The sequence below is a fragment of the Mauremys mutica genome, chromosome 15, assembly GCF_020497125.1.
Source record: "Mauremys mutica isolate MM-2020 ecotype Southern chromosome 15, ASM2049712v1, whole genome shotgun sequence".
NCBI classification, from domain to species: Eukaryota; Metazoa; Chordata; order Testudines; family Geoemydidae; genus Mauremys; species Mauremys mutica.
Window position 1 is genome coordinate 37,649,684 of NC_059086.1, and position 22,485 is coordinate 37,672,168.

The following is a 22,485-nucleotide window of genomic DNA, read 5'->3' on the forward strand; positions in this document are numbered from 1 at the left end:
GGGACGTGACCCCCGTGCGAAGGGTCCTGCCCCCCCGCGAAGGGACCGACCCATCTTAACTCTCCCTCCGCCCCCCCCTCCTCACCAGGCCCTTTCAGCGTTGCCATGGCGACGGCAAAAAGGAAAAGGAGGTGGGCGGGGACACGACCGTGGGAAGTTATCTCTGACGGACGGGCACCAGGGCCAATCAGAGCGGGAGATCAGGAAGCGGGGGCGGGGATTGGGTTCTGGCTGCTGCTGCTTCCAGGGCTGCTGGGTGAGGGGGGGGCGGGGAGATGGGGGGCAGATATGGGGCAGAGGGCTGGGGGCCCGGTGGGGTGCTGGGGGCAGGGGGATGGGAGGTTGGGGGGGCTGGTGGGGGACTGGGGGCCTGGTGCAGGTCTGTGGGCTGGAGGCAGGGGGATGGGAGGTTGGGGGGCTGGAGTCAGGGGGATGGGGAGGCTGGGGCTGAGATGAGGCTGGGGGGCTGGTAGGGGGATGGGGGCCTAAGAGCTATTGGGGCTGTGCCAGGGGGAGGCAGGGGGTCTGAGATGGGAGTATGGGGTAGGTGGGAGGATGAGGGTGGGGGGCTGAGTAGGTGGGATGATGGGACCTGGAGGCAGGGGGATGGGAGGTTGGGGGCCTGTGATGGGGGCTGGGGGCCTGGTGCAGGTCCGTGGGCTGGAGGCAGGGGGATGGGAGGTTGGGGGGCTGGGGGCCTGTGAGGGGGGCTGGGATGGGGTAGGTGGAAGGATGATGCTGGGGGGCTGAGTAGGTGGGATGACGGGAGCTGGAGGCAGGGGGATGGGAGGTTGGGGGGCTGGGGGCCTGTGAGGGGGGCTGGGATGGGGTAGGTGGAAGGATGAGGCTGGGGGGCTGAGTAGGTGGGATGATGGGAGGTTGGGGGGCTGGGGGCCTGTGAGGGGGGCTGGGATGGGGTAGGTGGAAGGATGAGGCTGGGGGGCTGAGTAGGTGGGATGACGGGAGCTGGAGGCAGGGGGATGGGAGGTTGGGGGGCTGGGGGCCTGTGATGGGGGGCTGGGATGGGGTAGGTGGAAGGATGAGGCTGGGGGGCTGAGTAGGTGGGATGACGGGAGCTGGAGGCAGGGGGATGGGAGGTTGGGGGGCTGGGGGCCTGTGATGAGGGCTGGGATGGGGTAGGTGGAAGGAATAGGCTGGGGGCCTGAGTAGGTGGGATGACGGGAGCTGGAGGCAGGGGGATGGGGAAAGAGAGGGGCTGGAGGCAGGGGGAGACTGGGGGCCTGAGATGGGGTGGGAGCTGGGGGTGGGGAGGGGGTCTGAGGGGGGATGGAGGTGGTTCTAGAAGGAAGGGGGCAGGATGGGGCGATGGGGTTGGATGTAGAGTGGGAGAGTTGGGGACCCAGGGCCATGGGGTGTGGTGTGGGGCAGTGGAGCACAGGGATGTGGGGAGGGGCCTGGGAAGCAGGTGCGCTGGAGCAGACGGGGGGGGGGGCTTTGAGGGTAGTGTGGGACTGGGATATGGGGGGGCTACCAGGAGGATAGTGAGTGGGGGGGCTGGTGGGACTGGGATGCAGTGTGGGAGGATGGGGGCTGGTGGGGGAGCTGGGATGGGGGTGGTGAGGGGCTCTGGGGGGGGCTCGGGGGGGGCAATGGGGGCAGGAGGCCGTGGGGGTGAGGGCACTGGGGGTGGGCTCCGTGGGGGGCACTGGGTGGACCCAGGGGTTCACGCTGGGCTCCCCCCCCCACCAGGCCGACGGGACCATGAGGCGAACAGGCAGGAGCATCTGAATTGGGCTGTGGGGCTGGGGGGGGGCAGCAGCCAAGGCCAGGACCCTCCCCTGGCTGCCCCCTTCCCCCTGTGGCGTCCGCACTGGAGGTGGCCCCATACGTGGGGGGCCGGAGGCGCTGGCGGAGATGGGACCCCTGCTGGGGGAGGACAACAGCCAGGTGAGCAGGGGCCTAGTGGGCGCCCCCTAGAGGCGAAGGGCCCAAGCCCCAGCCCCCGAGCCACCCAGCCCCCGATCCTGGGGCTGGATGGGAGCCGCTGCCTGGGTTGCATCTGGGCCCTTCTCTCCAGCAGGGGGCGGAGGTGGGGGCCGAGCCGGCGGGCTGGGGGGCCGCTGCGCAGTGGGGAGCCGAGGAGCTGGACGACGCGGACCCCGTGCGAGTCCTCACGCTGCCGCTCCAGGCCCAGCAAGCCATGGGGCGGATGGAGGAGTTTGTCTTTAAGGTAAGGGGCACGAAGCAGTGGTTGGGTGGGGGGAGGGAGGGAGCCAGGACTCCTGGGTTCCCTCCCTGCTCTGGGAGGGGAGTGGGGTCTAGTGGTCGGGGGGGGCTGGGCTTCAGGACTCCTGGGTTCTCTGCAAGGCTTTGGGAGAGGAGTGGGGTCTAGTGGTTAGAGCGGGGGAAAAGGGTCTGGAGCCAGGACTCCTGGGTTCTCTGCCTGGCTGTGTCCTACACAGCTGCACCCGATCAGCTGTACCAGGTTTGTGCTCTCTCTCTCTTCCAGCGCTGGGGGTGCGGGTCACGAGTTTGGGGGTGGTTTGGGGAAAGCCCGCCATGGGGCCCATAGATGCAGCCATGTGGGGCCTGCTCCCTGGTGGGGCGGTGCCCCTGGCCAGAGCAGGGCTGGGGTCCATGTTTTTCAGTGCCCCGTAGGCCCCCCGTCCCCATGTGGGGTTCACGTTGTGCAGCGGGGGATGGGGAGGGAAGGGGCTGTTCTGGGGTGGCCCCTCCTACTGCCTGAGCACCTCATCTGTGAGCATGTCCGTCTGTCCATCTCCACCTCTGTCACTGGGTGTTCCCGTCCGTCCATCCATCCATCCATCCATCCCTGGGTGTTCCCATCCATCTGTCCATCCATCCATCCCTGGGTGTTCCCGTCCATCTGTCCATCCATCCATCCCTGGGTGTTCCCGTCCATCTGTCCGTCCATCCATCCCTGGGTGTTCCCATCCATTTATCCATCCCTGGGCATTCCCGTCCATTTGTCTGTCCATCCATCCATCTGTCACTAGGCATTCCCGTCCATCCATCCATCACTGGCAGGGGCGGCTCCAGGCACCAGCATGCCAAGCCGCGGGGGGCGCTCTGCCGGTCGCCGCGAGGGCGGCGCAGGCAGGTTGCCTTCGGCGGCAGGCCTGCGGAGGGTCCGCTGGTCCCGCGGCTTCAGCGGACCTCCCGCAGGCGCGCCGCCGAATCCACGGGACTGGGGACCTCCCGCAGGCGCGCCGCCGAATCCACGGGACTGGGGACCTCCCGCAGGCGCGCCGCCGAATCCACGGGACTGGGGACCTCCCGCAGGCGCGCCGCCGAATCCACGGGACTGGGGACCTCCCGCAGGCGCGCCGCCGAATCCACGGGACTGGGGACCTCCTGCAGGCGTGCCGCCGAATCCACGGGACTGGGGACCTCCCGCAGGCGCGCCGCCGAAGGCAGCCTGCCTGCCGGGCTTGGGGCGGCAAAATACCTAGAGCCGCCCCTGATCACTGGGTGTTCCTGTCCATTTGTCCATCCGTCACTGGGCATTCCTGTCATTTGTCCGTCCATCCATCAGTCCATCACTGGGCGTTCCCGTCCATCCGTCCGTCCATCCGTGAGTTGATCATTGGGGTTTCCCGTCCATCCATCTGTCCGTCCATCCGTCACTGGGCATTCCCGTCCATCTGTCCGTCCATCCATCCATGAGCCGATCATTGGGGTTTCCCATCCATCTGTCTATCCGTCCATCTCTCCATCCCTGAGCATGCCCATCTATCCATTCATCCCATGGAGGCCGTCCCTCCTCTTCCCCCCACCCCCGGCACCTCCAGTCTCCCTCCGACCCCACCTGTCCCATTCTGCTGGGCCAGTGGGGGCCGCCTGGGGGCTCAGCGCGTGGCACAGTGGGCTGGCTGGTGGCATTGTGACCTCAGCAGCTGTGCTGCCTGGCCTCCCCCAGCATGCCCATGACAGCATCTGAGCTACCCCTGGTGGCAGGACCCTCTGAAGGTCTCTGCCCGGCCATGCCAGGGCCCACCCCGGAGCCAGGGGAGGGGATTGGGTGGCAGAGCTGGAGGTGGGCCAAGGGGTTGGGGCCTTGGTGGCAGCACCGCCGGGCTCCGCGCTTGGGCCCAGCTGGCCCCACCGGACCATGGGGAGCGGGGACGGGAAAGCAACCAGAGACGCCAGCACCAGCACGGAGGAGGACAAGGTCTGGAGAAAGGCAAGAAACTGTCTTGGGCTGGCAGCCAGGACGCCTGGGTCCTCTCCCTGCCTCTGGGAGGGGAGTGGGGACTGGTGGTTAGAGCGGGGGGCTGGGAGCCAGGACTCCTGGGTTCTCTCCCTGGCTCTGGGAGGGGTGGGGAGGGTCTAGTGGTTACAGCAGAGAGGGGGTGGCTGGGCACCAGGACTCCTGGGTTCTCTCCTGGCTCTCTCCATGCAGGTGTGGGAGGGGCGCTGGAGGGTCATCCCCTACGACGTGCTGCCCGACTGGCTGAAGGACAACGACTTCCTTCTCCACGGGCACCGCCCACCCATGCCCTCCTTCCGCGCCTGCTTCCGCAGCATCTTCCGCCTGCACACGGAGACCGGCAACATCTGGACACACCTCATCGGTAAGTGGGACCCAGGTGTCCGGGGGCACTGGGTGGGACCAGAGATAGGTGCTAGGGGGCGCTGTGCTGCCAGGAGATGCTGTGTTTTATGTGGGTACATCTCAGCGCCAGGCGAGCCGTCCCGATGTGGCGTTATGTGCAGCTGTTTCCTAGCTGCCCCGCCCCAGAGGTGGCTGCATTTTGACTCTCCTCTCCTCCCATTCCAGGCTTCCTCTTCTTCCTCATCTTGGGCATTGGCTACATGTTCAGCCCCAACGTGAATTACGTGGCCCCCGTCCAGGAGCGTGTCGTCTTTGGGATGTTCTTCCTGGGGGCCACCCTCTGCCTCTGCTTCTCCTGGCTCTTCCACACGGTGTACTGCCACTCGGAGAGAGTGTCCCGCACCTTTTCCAAGTGAGCGCCACCCCCGGGCCGGACGCCTGGGTTCTTCTAACCACCATTCAGGAAAGGAAGTGGAGTCTGGGGTGGCCGGGTGGGTGCTGGGAGCCAGGACTCCTGGGTTCTCTCCCTGGCTCTGGGAGGGGAGTGGGGTCTGGTGGGTTAGAGCAGGGGTGGGGCTGGGAGCCAGGACTCCGGGGTTCTCTCCCTGGCTACGGGACGGGAAGGGGGGGGGTCAAGTGATTAGAGCGGGGGGGGGGGGGCTGGGAGCCACGACTCCTGGGTTCTCTCCTGGCTCTTGGAGGGCAGTGGGGCCTGGTGGTAAGAGGTGGAGGGGGCAGCCAGGACTCCTGGGTTCTCTGTGCTGCCCCCGCAGGCTGGATTACTCGGGCATCACGCTGCTGATCGTGGGCAGCTTCGTGCCCTGGCTGTACTACTCCTTCTACTGCTCGCCCCAGCCCCAGCTCATCTACCTCATCATCGTCTGCGCGCTGGGCATCACGGCCATCACGGTGTCCCAGTCGGACCACTTCTCCACGCCCCAGTACCGCGCTGTGCGGGCAGGTGGGTGCCTGGGTTGCAGGGGGCTGGCACTGGGCTGGGTACAAGGGCTGGCAGTGGGTGCAGGGGGCGGCTGGGGACTGGCAATGGGGGCTGGGTGCAGGAGGCGGCAGTGGGGGCTGGGCCTGGGGGGGCCCTGGAGGTGGGGGCTGGGTACGAGGGGGCCCCTGGAGGTGGGGGCTGGGGGCTGCGCACGGGGGGAGCCCAGGAGGCGGGGCCTGGGGGCTGGGCCTGGGGGCCCCTGGCAGTGGGGGCTGGGGGCTGCGCACGGGGGAGCCCAGGAGGCGGGGCCTGGGGGCTGGGCCTGGGGGCCCCTGGCAGTGGGGGCTGGGGGCTGCGCACGGGGGAGCCCAGGAGGCAGGGCCTGGGGGCTGGGCATGGGGGCCCCTGGCAGTGGGGGCTGGGTACGGGAGGCCCCGGTGGCGTGGCCTGGGGGCTGGGCACGGAGGGCCCGTGGAGGCTGGACCTGGGGGCTGGGCACGGGGGGGGCTTTGAGGCAGAGCCTGGGGGCTGGGCATAGGGGGCAGGGCCTGAGGGCGGGGGCCCCTGAGGTGCGGACGTGCCCTGACCCCTCTCTTTGCCCCTGGCAGGCGTGTTCCTGGGGCTGGGGCTGAGCGGGCTGGTGCCCACCCTGCACTTCCTGCTGGCCGAGGGGCCGGTGCGGGCGGCGAGGGCCGGGCAGGTGGGCTGGCTCTTCCTCATGGCGCTGCTCTACATCCTGGGCGCGGCGCTGTACGCCGCCCGCGTGCCCGAGCGCTTCTTCCCCGGGAAGTGCGACATCTGGGTGAGTCCCCTGCCCCCGCACGGCCTGCTGGCAGCCCGGACACCTGGGTTCTCTCCGGGCGCTGGGAGGGGAGGGGGGTCTAGTGGTCAGAGAGGAGGGGCTGGGAGCCCGGACGCCTGGGTTCTCTCCGGGCGCTGGGAGAGGAGCGGGGTCTAGCGGTCAGAACGGGGGGGACGGGGCTGGGAGCCCGGACGCCTGTGTTCTCTCCGGGCGCTGGGAGGGGAGGGGGGTCTAGCGGTCAGAACGGGGGGGACGGGGCTGGGAGCCCGGACGCCTGGGTTCTCTCCGGGCGCTGGGAGGGGAGGGGGGTCTAGCGGTCAGAACGGGGGGGACGGGGCTGGGAGCCCGGACGCCTGGGTTCTCTCCGGGCGCTGGGAGGGGAGGGGGGTCTAGCGGTCAGAGGGGAGGGGCTGGGAGCCCGGACGCCTAGGTTCTCTCCCCAGCCTTGCTCCAGGCTCGCTTAGCGAACACTTTTCCATCTCTGTGAGTGTTTGTGTCCCCGATTCGTGCCCTGGGTGGGGTGGGGCTGATACTTACCCCCGTCCAGCCAGGCTCACCCTTCTCCCTTTCTCCCCCACTCCCCACAGTTCAACTCCCACCAGATCTTCCACGTGCTGGTGGTGGCGGGCGCCGGCGTCCACCTCCACGGGGTCTCCCAGCTCCAGGCCTTCCGCTTCTCGCTGGGGGGCACCTGCACCGAGAGCACTGTGCTGTGAGCCTGCCCCCCCCCCACCCACTGGATCCCGCCCCGGGAGGTGTGGCCCCGAGCTACCAGATCCCGCCCCAGGGGGCGCGGCCCCGGCCACCAAGCTACCAGATCCCGCCCCGGGCGCCGAGTGACCAGATCCACCCAGAGGGCGTGGCCGTGGGCACCGAGCGACCAGATCCCAACCTGGGCGCTGAGTGACCAGATCCCACCCAGAGGGCATGGCCCTGGGCACCAAGCGACCAGATCCCGTCCTAGGAGGCGTGATCCCAGGCACCGAGTGACCAGATCCCACCCAGAGGGCGTGGCCGTGGGCGCCGAGTGACCAGATCCCACCCAGAGGGGGTGGCCGTGGGCGCCGAGTGACCAGATCCCACCCAGAGGGCGTGGCCGTGGGCGCCGAGTGACCAGATCCCACCCAGAGGGCGTGGCCGTGGGCGCCGAGTGACCAGATCCCACCCAGAGGGCGTGGCCGTGGGCGCCGAGTGACCAGATCCCACCCAGAGGGGGTGGCCGTGGGCGCCGAGTGACCAGATCCCACCCAGAGGGCGTGGCCGTGGGCGCCGAGTGACCAGATCCCACCCAGAGGGCGTGGCCGTGGGCGCCGAGTGACCAGATCCCACCCAGAGGGCGTGGCCGTGGGCACCAAGCCACCAGATCCCACCCTGTGGGGGTGTGGTCCTGGGTTTTGAGCGACCAGATCCCATCCAGCTGATCACATGACAGAGGGCGGGACCTCAGATGACAACTGACCAATTGGCCCACTAGGAGTGCGGCCTCTTTCCCTGACCAACCAATCACACCATGGAGTAGTGATATCAGATCCTGACTGACCAATTGCCCTGAAAGGGGCGAGACCTAAGATTCTGACCGACCAATCACACCCCAGGGGGTGTGGCCTCAGAAACCAAGCCGCCACTCATGCCATGGAGTTGTGACTTCACACAGTGACTGACCAATCGCACCACAGAGATGTTACTGTGATCACTAACCGACCAATCGCAACATGGGAGGCGAGGCCTAAAACAGCCACTTTGGATGGGCCAATCACGCCTTGGGGGGCGTGGCTTCGCTTAAAGGGGACATTGCCTGGTATTTTTGTCCTGCCTGCCCGGTGTTTCCCCCCTGTTGCACTGTGGGGAGGGGAGTATTTAACAACTCACTGCACCTATTTTTAGTTTAATCTCCCGCCCCAATTTCTCAGTCTCTGGCCCCTTAAGAAACTTGGGCGTGTCCTCTCTTGGAAAGCCGTGTAGTTCTTGTTTGTGGAGGACTGGGTGGGGGTGTAGAGAAGAAGCTGGGCTGAGCCCGATCTATCCTGTCCCCAGGCCACCCTGAGTGACTGGGGACAGGCCTGGGAGCCAGGACTCCTGGGTTCTCTCCCTGCTGGGGGAGGGGAGTGGGGGGCTGGGAGCCAGGACTCCTGGGTTCTCTCCCCGGCTCTGGGAGGGGAGTGGGGCCTGGTGGTTAGAGCGGGGGGTTGGGAGCCAGGACTCCTGGGTTCTCTCCCCGGCTCTGGGAGGGGAGTGGGGGCTGGTGGTGGGCCTGATGCCATGGGGGGGCTGCCCCCTCCCACCTGGACATCCTCAGGGCCACAGGGATGCAGATCTGTCACAAGGCTTGGCAGCCCCAGCTCTCACCTGCACCCGGGGGGACACCGGGGGGGGGGGCATGAGGCAATGTGGAGAGATTTGCAGAGTGGGGGGAGGGTGGGCCATGGGGCAGTGGTGCGGGAAGGAGGAAGCATGGGGCAAAGGGACCCCACCCAGAGTGGTTGCTGTGGAGATGGTGGGGCCCATGGACCAATGGGGTACAAAGGTGGCAGCACCCCCCTTCTTCTTTCTTTAAGACCCATCACCCTTCTGCCAGACCCCTCACTCCAGAGCCCTGTTACTTTTCGTAGTCCGGTGGGGTTTTTTACTGGCCATTGTAATAAATTCCTAGGAGCTGGAAACATTATAAGGAAAATAAGTTCTCTCCTGGCCCCCGGCCTGGCTGGAGTCCGCATGGCAGACCTTGGGCGGCGTTGTGTGTGGCTGTTCCCAGCTGCCTCACCCCCGAGCTGGCTGCATCTCAGCGCCAGGTAAACCGTCTCTGTGCAGGCCGTGAGCGCTGCTGCAGACAACCTGCATCCGTAGTCAGTTTCGTGTCTGTGGCTGACCTGCCTGGAGGGAAGTGGCAGGTGAAAGGAAGTGAGTGAGCATCACGGAGGCGGCTGTCTCCTGCCTAAGCTGCAGAAGGAAGCCGGGTTGCTGTGCTGCAGGGCGAGGGGGCTGGGCCGGGGCCGCTGTCCCCTGGCAGACAGGGCCCGCTGTCCCCTGGCAGGCAGGGCCGGGCACTGTGGGAGCACCGTGGGGCAGGGGGCGGGACAGGGGGCGCTCTCCCCTGGCATTGGGAGGTACCGTTGGGCGGGGCAGTGTGGGGCCAGCACCCTTGGTGCAATCGCTACAAACACAGGAACTGGCCCCCCCGCCTCCCCCAGTGCAGGAAACCACAGGGGCGGAAGCACCGCTCAGCTTCGGGGACTTGGTGCTGAGCCACCCGTGCCCTGGGGGGCCGAGGGGAGCAGGCGGCAGGTGCAGGGGGGCCTCAGGGATGCGCTGAGCGACCATGGATGAGGAGGGTCCGGCGGAGCAGGAGTCATGGTAAGTGGGGCACCGCAAGGAGGGGGAAATCTACCAAATCCTGCACCCTCCTCACCCCTCAAAGACGGGCTGATGCTGCGCAGAGCAGGGGATTCCAGATTGTCCCCCCCAGGGGAAACTGAGGCACAGAAAAGGGGGAACTGACTTCTCCTGTAACTCAGGAGACCCCACTCCCCTCCCCGAGCTGGGGAGAGAACCCAGAAGTCCTGGCTCCCAGCCCCCCCTGCTCTAACCACTAGACCCCACTCCCTTCCCAGAGCCATTGAGAGAACCCAGGAGTCCTGGCTCCCAGCCCCCCCCCCCCGTTCTAACCACTAGACCCCACTCCCCTCCCAGAGCCAGGGAGAGAACCCAGGAGTCCTGGCTCCCAGGCCCCCCTGCTCTAACCACTAGGCCCCGCTTCCTGAGCTGGGGTGAGAATCCAGGAGTCATGGCTCCTTTCCCATGGGCGCCGCCACAGCTCAGAATAACTCACCCAATTTTGCGTTGCCCCAGGCTCACTACATCTGGGGCAGCCAGGGGAATTACAGTTCCCCACAACGTAGCAGCAAACTTCAGAGAAGTGTGTGGGGGGGTGGTCATTCTCGATGTGTCCCCATGGCACTGCTGGGGGAAGCTTGCAGCATTCAGGGGAGCAGAGAAGGGGGGCCCCATGGCACTGCTGGAGGGATGCTCACAGCACTCCATTCTTATAACCCCCTTCCTGGTGTGTTTGCAGGTCCCCGGTGCATCGGGAGCGGTCCCAGACCTCGGGGTCCCTGTCCGAGGGCTCGGGGGTGAGTGGGGGAGGGCAAGGCTGGAGTGGAGGTTGGAGCTTTGGGGTGGGGGTGAGGTGGCTGTGGGGATGGGGACAGGGGGGATGGGAGATGGGGTGGGGTGGTCATGGGGATGGACACAGGGGGTCTGGGAGATCTGAGGTGGGGTGTCTAGGGGTGGGAGATCCGGGGTGGGGTATTTGTGGGGACGGACACAGGGGGTCTGGGAGATGTGGGGTGGGGTGGCCGTGGAGACAGGGAGATGGGACGGGGGTCTGGGAGATGGGAGGGGGTGGTCATGGGGATGGGCACAGGGGGTCTGGGAGATGTGGGGTGGGGTGTCTAGGGGTGGGAGATCCGGGGTGGGGTATTTGTGGGGACGGACACAGGGGGTCTGGGAGATCTGGGGTGGGGTGTCTAGGGGTGGGAGATCTGGGGTGGCCGTGGAGACAGGGACAGGGGGTCTGGGAGATGGGGCTGGGTCCCCCCGAGTCCGGCTCTGACCCCCCCCTTTCTCTGGCAGAAGAAGCGGAAGCAGCAGGGGGCACCTGGCATGGGGCAGCGGGGGCCTGAGCCCCAGACCTCCGATGACAAGGTGAGACCCTCCCCCGACTAGCTCCCATCATCTCCTCCTTAGCCCCCCACTAGTGTCTCTTTCCCCACCCACCGTCATATGGGGGGCAGGGGGGATACACCAGGGCAGGGCTGGCAGGGGCTGCGGGTCGGGAGTGAGGGGCACCGTCAGATGTGGGGCAGGGGGGATACACCAGGGCTGGGCTGTTTCTCTCTTTCCCTGCCCGGAAGCCCCTGGATTGTTTGCTAGTGGCAGGAAGCCGGGTCTATAAATAGTTCCCAGGGGCCCATTGTCTGGGTCCAGCCCCCCCAGTGCTGAGCCAGGCCTGGTGACCCCCACCACCACTTTCCTCCCCAGGAACCCTGCACCAAGCGGGTGAAACCCGTCGCCAAGACCCTGTCGGGCTCGGGGCCCCCCTCGGCCAAGGTGACACCCCTGAAACGCCTGAGCCAGTCGATCCAGGTACGCGGGGATCCCCCTCATCCCAGCACTACGGGGGCCAGGACACACGGAGCCGGGCTGTGCACAGCCCCCTGCAGCAGGGGGAGGGGGTGGGATGGGGGGGTCCCCTGAGGATGGGGGTGCAGGGATGGGGAGGGGGCACCCTGGGAGATGGGTGAAGGGAGTGGAGCCTGTATTCCGCTCTCAGCCAATCACTGTCCCCCCCGCCCCCGCCCCCGCTCCAGAGGTCCATCAGCTTCAAGACGGAGCCCCGCCCCCCTGGCTACGTCCCGCCCTCCCGGGCCGGGGGCTGTCGGCGCCGCAGCAGCAAACTCTGGAGCGAGACTTTCGACCGGGTCAGTGAGGAGCTCTCGGCCCGGGAGGTGAAACGCCAGGAGGTGAGGGGCGGGGACAGCGGGCAAGGGGAGGAGCCTGGTGGGGGGCGGGGCTGGGAGCAGGTGGGGGAGGAGCCAGTGTGGGGCGGGGCTGGGAGCAGGTGGGGGAGGAGCCAGGCGGGGGGCGGAGCCGTGCGGGGCTGGGAACAGGTGGGGGCGGAGCCAGGTGGGGACGGGGCTGGGAACAGGTGGGGGAGGAGCCAGGCGGGGGGCGGGGCTGGGAGCAGGCGGAGGAGGAGCCAGGCGGGGGGCGGGGCAGGGAGCAGGTGGGGGAGGAGCCAGTGTGGGGCGGGGCGGGGAGCAGGTGGGGGAGGAGCCTGGTGGGGGCGGGGCTGGGAACAGGTGGGGGAGGAGCCAGTGTGGGGCGGGGCTGGGAGCAGGTGGGGGAGGAGCCTGGTGGGGGCGGGGCTGGGAGCAGGTGGGTGGGGAGGAGGAGGGCGGGGCAGGGAGGAGGTCGGGGAGGAGCCAGGCGGGGGCGGGGCTGGGAGCAGGTGGGGGCGGGGCTGGGAACAGGTGGGGGAGGAGCCGGGCGGGGCTGGGAGCAGGCGGGGGCGGAGCCAGGCGGGGGGCGGGGCTGGGAACAGGTGGGGGAGGAGCCGGGCGGTGCAGGGAGCAGGTGGGGGAGGGAGCCAAGCAGGGAGTGGGGGAGGAGCCAGGCGGGGGGCGGGGCTGGGAACATGCGGGGGCGGGGCTGGGATCAGGTGGGGAGGAGCCAAGTGGGGGGCGGGGCTGGGAGCAGGTGCGGGAGGAGCCAGGCGGGAGGCACCATGGGAGTATCTGGGGGCTTAGCCGAACCCTCCCCCCCCAGGTGATCTTCGAGCTGATGCAGGGGGAGCAGCAACTGGTCGACGATTTGAACCTGGTGAAAAAGGTACCTCCCCCCCCTAGCTGAGGGGCGCTGGGGGGTGGGGTCCCAGCGGGGCAAGCGGGGAGCTCAGTGGGGGGGACTCGATGGGGGGCAGCGGGGGGTTGGGGGGAATTGGGGGGGATCAGTAGGGGGCAGTGAGGGGGTTGCTGGAGGTAGTGGGGGCTGCTGTGCTGTGGGGGGAATTGGGGGGCTGTGGGGGATTTGGGGGGTGCTGTGCTGCAGGGGGATTTGAGGGGGCTGTGGAGGGTACTGTTCGGTGGGGGATTTGGGGGTGCTGTGCTGCGGGGGGGTTGGGGGGCTGCAGGGGAATTTTGGGGTGCTGTGCTGTGGGGAGATTGGGGGGCTGCGGGGGGCACTGTGCCATAGGGGGAATTTGGGGGGTGCTGTGCTGCGGGGGGATTTGGGGGGGCTGTGGAGGGTACTGTTCTGTGGGGGATTTGGGGGTGCTGTGCTGTGGGGGGTTGGGGGGCTGTGGGGGGCACTGTGCCAAAGGGGGAATTTGGGGGGTGCTGTGCTGCGGGGGGATTGGGGGGGCTATGGGGCGACTTGGGTGTGGGGGGCACCGTGCTTGTGGGGGATTTGGGGGGGCTGCGGGGGGCACTGTGCCATAGGGGGAATTTGGGGGTGCTGTGCTGCGGGGGGATTTGGGGGGGCTGTGGGGGGCACTGTGCCATAGGGGGAATTTGGGGGGTGCTGTGCTGCGGGGGGATTGGGGGGGCTATGGGGCGATTTGGGTGTGGGGGGGCACTGTGCTGTGGGGGGATTTGGGGGGGCTGCGGGGGGCACTGTGCCATAGGGGGAATTTGGGGGGTGCTGTGCTGCGGGGGGATTTGGGGGGGGCTGCGGGGGATTTGGGGGGGCTGTGGCAGGCGCTCTCACACCCTCCTCCTTGCAGAACTACTACGAGCCGATGCTGACGCTGGCCATTCTGCCCGAGGCCGAGCTGCGGGAGATCTTCGGGACGCTGGATTCCCTGGCCCCACTGCACCAAGGTACAGCCTGGGGGGGCTCCCTGCCCCATGGATGGAGGGAGGGTGGGAGCCCACTTTGCTGCTACCCCCCCCACACACACACACTGGATCCCCCTGCAACTGCTGCATCTCGGCCAGCGGGAAGCGCAGCTCCCTGCGGGGGGGGGGGGGTGATCCCTGCACTGACCCCCCCCTTTTGCAGACTTGCTGGGGCGGCTGATGGGTCTGAGGCAGGAGGACGGGACGGTGCCTGAGCTGGGACCCACCCTGCTGGACTGGGTAAGGGCCGAGGTGGGAGGGTGGGGTCAATGGAGGGAGGCTGACATCTATGGGGCTGGGGATGTTAGGAGGGGGGAGCACGGGGTTGGGGGAGGAGTTGTGGGGAGGGGGATGGACATGGGGGGCTGAGAGGAACGAAGTGGTGAATACTGGGGGGGCGGGGGCTTGGTGGGGGATGGGCAGGAGGGAATGGGGGAGGGGTTGGGGACCAGGAATGGGGAGATCTGAGGAGGGCAGGACCCCCCCCCAGGAGGGGAGAAGAGGATGGGGGGGTTCCCCCCGGCTGGGCAGTGGGGCTCTGTCTGTTGTGGAGGGAGGGGGAGGTGTAACAGGACCCCCCAGCTCAGCCTGGGAGTGGCCCCATAGAAGGGGGCGATGGGGACCCCTAGCCTGGTGCGTGTGTGTGTGTCAGGAACGGCCCCCCCCCAGCGCAGGCTGTGACTGTCTCCCCCCCGCTCCCCAGCTGCCCAGGTTGCGGGCCTACGAATCCTACTGCTGCCACCAGGTGTGGGCCAAGGCGCGGCTGGACCGGCGCAAGCGGGAGCCGGCGGTGGGGGAGTTCCTGCGCCTGTGCCAGGAGTCGGCCTTCAGCCGCAAGCTGGAGCTCTGGAGCTTCCTGGACCTGCCGCGCAGCCGCCTGGTGAAGTACCCCCTGCTGCTGCGGGAGGTGCTGCGCCAGACGCCCCCCGAGCACCCCGACCACGGGGCCCTGCAGCGGGCGGTGAGGGCCCCGGGGGCACAACGGGGGAGCAGAGGGTCCCCGTGCACCCCGCAGGGAGGGGGTGGGCACCATGGGGGGGAGGGTCCCTGTGCACCCTGCAGGGAGGGGGTGGGCACCGTGGGGGGGCAGAGGGTCCCCGTGCACCCCGCAGGGAGGGGGTGGGCACCGTGAGGGGGGCAGAGGGTCCCCGTGCACCCCGCAGGGAGGGGGTGAGCACCGTGGGGGGGGCAGAGGGTCCCCGTGCACCCTGCAGGGAGGGGGTGGGCACCGTGGGGGGGCAGAGGGTCCCCGTGCACCACACCGGGAGGGGGTGGGCACTGTGGGGGGGGCAGAGGGTCCCCGTGCACCCCGCAGGGAGGGGGTGGGCACCATGGGGGGGCAGAGGGTCCCCGTGCACCCCGCAGGGAGGGGGTGGGCACCGTGGGGGGGCAGAGGGTCCCCGTGCACCCTGCAGGGAGGGGATGGGCACCGTGGGGGGGCAGAGGGTCCCCGTGCACCACACAGGGAGGGGGTGGGCACCGTGGGGGGGGCAGAGGGTCCCCGTGCACCCTGCAGGGAGGGGATGGGCACCGTGGGGGGGCAGAGGGTCCCCAAGCCCCCTGCAGAGACAGGCGAGGACCCCGCTGACCTGTGACCCGGGGTGGGGGGGGCAGGTGGCACTGGCCCAGGACCTGGTGGGACTGATCAACAGGAAGACGGGGGAGGCCGAGTGCCGCTACTACCAGCAGCGGCTGAGATACCCCGACGGGGCGCCCCGGCACCTCGGCATCGACCGCTCCAGCCTGCTGCTCTGCCACGGGGAGCTCCGCAACAGCAAGGGGCAGGTACCGGCCTCCCGCCCTGGGCACCCTCCCCTCAGCCAGGGGCGGGCACTAGGGGGCACCGTGCCGCGGGGAGCCGGGCAGGGGGCTGGGCGTGGAGGGGGCAGGGCCCAGGCACTGGGCGGGGGGGGGGGCTGGGGGCTGGGCCCTGCGGGGTGCAGGGGAGCAGGGGTTGGGCACTTGGGGGCGGAGGCTGGGCCCTGGGGGGTGCCAGGAGCTGGGCCCTGGGGGGTGCTGGGGGGCAGGGGCCAGCCACTGGGTGTGGAGGCTGGGCCCTGGGGGGTGCTGGGGGGCAGGGGCTGGGCACTGGGGTTGCCATAGGGTGCGGCCCTGCAGGAGGTTGGTGGGCAGGGGCTGGGCATTGGGGGGTGCCAGGGGGTGGGGACACTATCTCTGAGCTTAGTTTACAGCGAGAGAACCCAGGAGTCCTGGCCCCAATCCCCTCCCTCCCCGCTCTAACCACTGGACCCCACTCCCCTGCCGGAGCCAGGGCAAGAACCCAGGTGTCCTGACCCCCCCTCCCCCCGCAGAGGCTGCACGTGTTCCTGTTCCAGGAGGCGCTGGTGCTGACCCGGCCCATCCTGCAGGGTGACCAGGTCGTGTTCCAGGTCCAGGGCCCCCCCCTGCCCGTCGGCCAGCTGGAGGTGCAGGACCTGCCTGACGGGGGGGCCCGGCTCGGGGGGGCCCTGCGCGAGCGCGGTAGGTGCCCTCCTTGTCTGCTGGGATTCCTCTGACCCATCCCCCCCCTTTGCTCCCCCACCCCGTGCAACCCCCCTGCCCCCACTGGGATCCCTGCCCCCCAGGTTCATGTCTGCTGCTGGAGGCTGGAGCTGGTTGGGGTGGGGGGCTCAGCTGGGGGGGACTGGTTTGGGTCGGGGGGAAGTGGGGGACAGTCTGGCTGGGATGGCGAGGGGAGGTGATGGGGGGGGGAGCGGGGGACAGTCTGGCTGGGATGGCGAGGGGAGGTGATGGGGGGGGGAGCGGGGGACAGTCTGGCTGGGATGGCGAGGGGAGGTGATGGGGCTGGGGTGGGGGGGAAGCGGGGCATGGGATGGCTGGGATGGGGTGGGGAGGGGTTGGGGGGGAAGGGGTGGAGGGGAAGGCGGGGGGGGGATGGCGAGGGGAGGGGGTGGGGGGACAGTCTGGCTGGGATGGCGAGGGGAGGTGATGGGGCTGGGGTGGGGGGGAGCGGGGGACAGTCTGGCTGGGATGGCGAGGGGAGGTGATGGGGCGGGGGGCGGGGGGAGCGGGGGACGGGCTGGCTGGGATGGCGAGGGGCGCTGATGGGGGGGGACGCGGGGGACGGGCGGGCGCGGGGAGGTGATGGGGGGGTGGGGGGACAGTCTGGCTGGGATGGCGAGGGGAGGTGATGGGGGGGTGGGAAGCGGGGGATGGGCTGGCAGGGGAGGTGATGGGGGGGTGGGAAGCGGGGGGGACGGGCTGGCAGGGGAGGTGATGGGGGGGGAAGCGGGGGACGGGCTGGCAGGGGAGGTGATGGGGGGGTGGGAAGCGGGGGACGGGCTGGCAGGGGAGGTGATGGGGGGGTGGGAAGCGGGGGACGGGCTGGCAGGGGAGGTGATGGGGGGTGGGAAGCGGGGGACGGGTTGGCAGGGGAGGTGATGGGGGGGTGGGAAGCGGGGGACGGGCTGGCAGGGGAGGTGATGGGGGTGGGAAGCGGGGGACGGGCTGGCAGGGGAGGTGATGGGGCTGGGGTGGGGGGACGGGCTGGCAGGGGTGGTGATGGGGGTGGGAAGCGGGGGACGGGCTGGCAGGGGAGGTGATGGGGCTGGGGTGGGGGGACGGGCTGGCAGGGGAGGTGATGGGGGTGGGAAGCGGGGGACGGGCTGGCAGGGGAGGTGATGGGGGGGTGGGAAGCGGGGGACGGGCTGGCAGGGGAGGTGATGGGGGGGTGGGAAGCGGGGGATGGGCTGGCAGGGGAGGTGATGGGGGGGGAAGCGGGGGACGGGCTGGCAGGGGAGGTGATGGGGCTGGGATGGGGGGACGGGCTGGCAGGGGAGGTGATGGGGCTGGGATGGGGGGACGGGCTGGCTGGGATGGCGTGGGGAGGTGATGGGGCTGGGATGGGGGGAAGCGGGGGACGGGCTGGCTGGGATGGCGAGGGGAGGTGATGGGGGGGTGGGGGGACAGTCTGGCTGGGATGGCGAGGGGAGGTGATGGGGGGGTGGGAAGCGGGGGACGGGCTGGCAGGGGAGGTGATGGGGCTGGGATGGGGGGACGGGCTGGCTGGGATGGTGTGGGGAGGTGATGGGGGTGCTGGGGGGGGGGGGACGGGGGACGGGCTGGCTGGGATGGCGAGGGGAGGTGATGGGGGGTGGGAAGCGGGGGACGGGCTGGCAGGGGAGGTGATGGGGGGGAAGCGGCGGACGGGCTGGCAGGGGAGGTGATGGGGGGGTGGTAAGCGGGGGACGGGCTGGCTGGTGAGGTGGATGGGGGGGGGAAGCGGGGGTCGGGATGGAAGGGGAGGAGTGGGGGGGTGGGAAGCGGGGGGCGGGCTGGAGGGGGAGGTGATGGGGGTGGCAGGGGGGGACGGGCTGGCAGGGGAGGTGATGGGGGGGAAGCGGCGGACGGGCTGGCGAGGGGAGGTGATGGGGGGGTGGGAAGCGGGGGACGGGTTGGCAGGGGAGGTGATGGGGGGGAGGTGGGAAGCGGGGGACGGGCTGGCAGGGGAGGTGATGGGGCTGGGATGGGGGGACGGGCTGGCAGGGGAGGTGATGGGGGTGGGAAGCGGGGGACGGGCTGGCAGGGGAGGTGATGGGGGGGAAGCGGGGGACGGGTTGGCAGGGGAGGTGATGGGGGGGTGGGAAGCGGGGGACGGGCTGGCAGGGGAGGTGATGGGGGGGGAAGCGGGGGACGGGCTGGCAGGGGAGGTGATGGGGGGGGAAGCGGCGGACGGGCTGGCGAGGGGAGGTGATGGGGGGGTGGGAAGCGGGGGACGGGTTGGCAGGGGAGGTGAAGGGGGGGTGGGAAGCGGGGGACGGGCTGGCAGGGGAGGTGATGGGGCTGGGATGGGGGGACGGGCTGGCAGGGGAGGTGATGGGGGTGGGAAGCGGGGGACGGGCTGGCAGGGGAGGTGATGGGGGGGTGAGAAGCGGCGGACGGGCTGGCAGGGGAGGTGATGGGGCTGGGGTGGGGGGGAGCGGGGGACAGTCTGGCTGGGATGGCGAGGGGAGGTGATGGGGGGGTGGGAAGCGGGGGACGGGCTGGCAGGGGAGGTGATGGGGGGGTGGGAAGCGGGGGACGGGCTGGCAGGGGAGGAGATGGGGGGGGAAGCGGGGGACGGGCTGGCAGGGGAGGTGATGGGGGGGGAAGCGGGGGAAGGGCTGGCAGGGGAGGTGATGGGGCTGGGATGGGGGGACGGGCTGGCAGGGGAGGTGATGGGGCTGGGATGGGGGGACGGGCTGGCGAGGGGAGGTGATGGGGCTGGGGTGGGGGGGAGCGGGGGACAGTCTGGCTGGGATGGCGTGGGGAGGTGATGGGGCTGGGGTGGGGGGGAAGCGGGGGACGGGCTGGCAGGGGTGGTGATGGGGGGTGGGAAGCGGGGGATGGGCTGGCAGGGGAGGTGATGGGGGGTGGGAAGCGGGGGACGGGCTGGCAGGGGAGGTGATGGGGGTGGGGGGTGGGAAGCGGGGGGAGGGGCTGGCAGGGGAGGTGATGGGGGTGGGAAGCGGGGGACGGGCTGGCAGGGGAGGTGATGGGGCTGGGGGGGGGACGGGCTGGCAGGGGTGGTGATGGGGGTGGGAAGCGGGGGACGGGCTGGCAGGGGAGGTGATGGGGCGGGGGTGGGGGGACGGGCTGGCAGGGGCCGTGATGGGGGTGGGAAGCGGGGGACGGGCTGGCAGGGGAGGTGATGGGGGGGTGGGAAGCGGGGGACGGGCTGGCAGGGGAGGTGATGGGGGGGTGGGAAGCGGGGGATGGGCTGGCAGGGGAGGTGATGGGGGGGGAAGCGGGGGACGGGCTGGCAGGGGAGGTGATGGGGCTGGGATGGGGGGACGGGCTGGCAGGGGAGGTGATGGGGCTGGGATGGGGGGACGGGCTGGCTGGGATGGCGAGGGGAGGTGATGGGGCTGGGATGGGGGGAAGCGGGGGACGGGCTGGCTGGGATGGCGAGGGGAGGTGATGGGGGGGTGGGGGGACAGTCTGGCTGGGATGGCGAGGGGAGGTGATGGGGGGGTGGGAAGCGGGGGACGGGCTGGCAGGGGAGGTGATGGGGCTGGGATGGGGGGACGGGCTGGCTGGGATGGTGAGGGGAGGTGATGGGGGGGCTGGGGTGGGGGGGAGCGGGGGACGGGCTGGCTGGGATGGCGAGGGGAGGTGATGGGGGGTGGGAAGCGGGGGACGGGCTGGCAGGGGAGGTGATGGGGGGGGAAGCGGCGGACGGGCTGGCAGGGGACGGGCAGGGGGGGTGGGAAGCGGGGGCCGGGCTGGCTGGGGAGGTGATGGGGGGGGAAGAGGGGGACGGGCTGGCAGGGGAGGTGATGGGGGGGTGGGACGGGGGGGACGGGCTGGCAGGGGAGGTGATGGGGGGGTGGGAAGCGGGGGACGGGCTGGCAGGGGAGGTGATGGGGGGGGAAGCGGGGGACGGGCTGGCAGGGGAGGTGATGGGGGGGGAAGCGGGGGACGGGCTGGCAGGGGAGGTGAGGGGGCTGGGAGGGGGGGACGGGCTGGCAGGGGAGGTGATGGGGCTGGGCTGGGGGGACGGGCTGGCGAGGGGAGGTGATGGGGCTGGGGTGGGGGGGAGCGGGGGACAGTCTGGCTGGGATGGCGAGGGGAGGTGATGGGGCTGGGGTGGGGGGAAGCGGGGGACGGGCTGGCGAGGGGAGGTGATGGGGGGGTGGGAAGCGGGGGATGGGCTGGCAGGGGAGGTGATGGGGGGTGGGAAGCGGGGGACGGGCTGGCAGGGGAGGTGATGGGGGGGTGGGAAGCGGGGGACGGGCTGGCCGGGGAGGTGATGGGGCTGGGGTGGGGGGACGGGCTGGCAGGGGAGGTGATGGGGCTGGGATGGGGGGACGGGCTGGCAGGGGAGGTGATGGGGCTGGGGTGGGGGGGAGCGGGGGACGGGCTGGGTGGGATGGCGAGGGGAGGTGATGGGGGGGTGGGAGGCGGGGGACGGGCTGGCAGGGGAGGTGATGGGGGGGTGGGAAGCGGGGGACGGGCTGGCAGGGGAGGTGATGGGGGTGGAAGCGGGGGACGGGCTGGCAGGGGAGGTGATGGGGGGGGAAGCGGGGGACGGGCTGGCAGGGGAGGTGATGGGGCTGGGATGGGGGGACGGGCTGGCAGGGGAGGTGATGGGGCTGGGATGGGGGGACGGGCTGGCGAGGGGAGGTGATGGGGCTGGGGTGGGGGGGAGCGGGGGACAGTCTGGCTGGGATGGCGAGGGGAGGTGATGGGGCTGGGGTGGGGGGGAAGCGGGGGACGGGCTGGCGAGGGGAGGTGATGGGGGGGTGGGAAGCGGGGGATGGGCTGGCAGGGGAGGTGATGGGGGGTGGGAAGCGGGGGACGGGCTGGCAGGGGAGGTGATGGGGGGGTGGGAAGCGGGGGACGGGCTGGCAGGGGAGGTGATGGGGCTGGGGTGGGGGGACGGGCCGGTAGCGGGTTCCCCCCCGTTTGACCCCCTCCTCCCCCCAGCCAGGAGCTGCTTGCGGGTCAGCGCCGGGGCCCAGGCCCACACGCTGCAGGCGGCCGACGCCTTCGACAAGCAGCAGTGGCTGAGCCGCCTGCGCCAGGCCCTAGCCCCCCGCCCCCCCGTGGAGCTCGACTGCAGCCTGGGGCCCCTGGCCGCCCTGCGCCTGGACTGTGACCCCCCCATGGACCACACCTGAGCCAGGGGCCCCCCCGGTGCCAGCACCCAGGGTTCACCGTCACGTGGAGCTGAGAGCTGAGCCACCCGGACGCCTGGGTCCTGCCGTGACGCCGGCCCGCCGAGCCGTTTCATCTTTCTCCATCTCTCCCCGGACTCCTGGGTCCATCCCTCCCCCCCTCCTGTATTTATTGCGGCCGAGGGTTATTAACCCCGTGTGGGCTGCTCTCAGGCCGTCTCCCCTCCGCGGCGGTCCTACCCCCCCCAGGTTGGAAGACGAAGGTGCCCCCTGGCCACCCGGGATTGGGAGTCGGGGGCCCGGGGCTGTCTGTTTGCGGGGGGCCCTCGCGTGACCCTGATGCCCTGTACCCCCCCCAGCCTTTCTGTGACCAGCTGCCAATAAACGTGGATGGTCGCAGCCCCCTGATTCCTCTGTGTGTGTCTCCCCCCCCCCGCCGGGTAACGGGCTACTGCTGCCACCGGCTGAGGGAGTCACCCCCGAGCTGCCCCCCAGGGGCCTGTGGGCAGCACTGCGGGGGGGGGGGGCTCTTGACTCTGCGCTTCATCCCCAGGACCGAGGCAGCTCCCGCAGCAGTGCCCTGTCATGGGGGAGGGGCGGCACTGGGGGAGGGGCCTATGGGAGGGGTGGAGCCACGGTGGGGGCAGGGCCCCAAACTCCTGAGTCTGGCTGCAGAGGCTCCCAGTGTGTGTGGGGAGGGGCTGAGTCAGGCCAGGGATCCTGCCCTCAATTGGCCAGCTGGTGAGAGAGGGCGTGGCCAGGCAAGAACCCTGCCATCCCATTGGCCAGCTGGTGAGAGAGGGCTTGGTCAGGCAAGAATCCTGCCATCCCATTGGCCAGCTGTGGAGGGCATGGCCAGGAGGGGATCCAGCCCTTAATTGGCCAGCTGTGGAGAGAGGGCGTGGTCACGCAAGAACCCTGCCATCCCATTGGCCAGCTGTGGCGTGAGGGCGTGGTCAGGCAAGAACCCTGCCATCCCATTGGCCAGCTGTGGAGGGCGTGGCCAGGAGGGGATCCTGCCCTCAATTGGCCAGCTGTGGGGAGAGGGCGTGGTCACGCAAGAACCCTGCCATCCCATTGGCCAGCTGTGGAGAGAGGGCGTGGTTAGGCAAGAACCCTGCCATCCCATTGGCCATCTGTGGAGAGAGGGCGTGGCCGGGCAAGAGCCCTGCCATCCCATTGGCCACCTTTGG

General features: G+C 70.1%; 2 protein-coding genes across 11 annotated transcripts; both read left to right on the forward strand.

Annotated features, from left to right (window-relative positions):
• Positions 1 to 1,696: 1,696 nt before the first annotated feature.
• On the forward strand, positions 1,697 to 8,343 carry LOC123349857 (adiponectin receptor protein 2-like). 6 transcript variants are annotated; one of them, XR_006573666.1, is made up of 8 exons: positions 1,697 to 1,908; positions 2,039 to 2,191; positions 4,385 to 4,556; positions 4,763 to 4,949; positions 5,311 to 5,498; positions 6,086 to 6,279; positions 6,867 to 7,064; positions 7,339 to 7,405. XR_006573666.1 is itself a non-coding variant. In XM_044988099.1 (7 exons), the coding sequence occupies exons 1-7, from the start codon at positions 1,876 to 1,878 to the stop codon at positions 6,993 to 6,995; spliced, it is 1,053 nt and encodes a 350-aa protein (XP_044844034.1). In that variant the 5' UTR covers positions 1,697 to 1,875; the 3' UTR covers positions 6,996 to 8,343. The 6 variants fall into 6 exon arrangements, 3 of the variants coding, with proteins under 3 accessions (XP_044844034.1, XP_044844036.1, XP_044844035.1); XR_006573664.1 differs by lacking the exon at positions 7,339 to 7,405 and adding an exon at positions 7,097 to 7,213 and having other exon boundaries at positions 6,867 to 7,054; XR_006573665.1 differs by lacking the exon at positions 7,339 to 7,405 and adding an exon at positions 7,108 to 7,166 and having other exon boundaries at positions 6,867 to 7,065.
• Positions 7,941 to 21,706, forward strand: LOC123349845 (rho guanine nucleotide exchange factor 3-like). 5 transcript variants are annotated; one of them, XM_044988083.1, is made up of 14 exons: positions 7,944 to 8,077; positions 8,930 to 9,177; positions 9,468 to 9,630; positions 10,349 to 10,406; positions 10,909 to 10,980; positions 11,317 to 11,421; positions 11,646 to 11,798; positions 12,604 to 12,666; positions 13,559 to 13,655; positions 13,837 to 13,913; positions 14,377 to 14,634; positions 15,288 to 15,458; positions 15,986 to 16,154; positions 21,106 to 21,706. In XM_044988083.1, exons 3-14 carry the CDS (start codon positions 9,596 to 9,598, stop codon positions 21,183 to 21,185), a joined length of 1,338 nt encoding a protein of 445 aa, XP_044844018.1. In that variant the 5' UTR covers positions 7,944 to 8,077; positions 8,930 to 9,177; positions 9,468 to 9,595; the 3' UTR covers positions 21,186 to 21,706. The 5 variants fall into 5 exon arrangements, with proteins under 5 accessions (XP_044844019.1, XP_044844018.1, XP_044844017.1 ...); XM_044988082.1 differs by having other exon boundaries at positions 10,912 to 10,980; positions 21,102 to 21,705; XM_044988080.1 differs by having other exon boundaries at positions 21,102 to 21,704.
• The last annotated feature ends 779 nt before the right edge of the window (positions 21,707 to 22,485 follow it).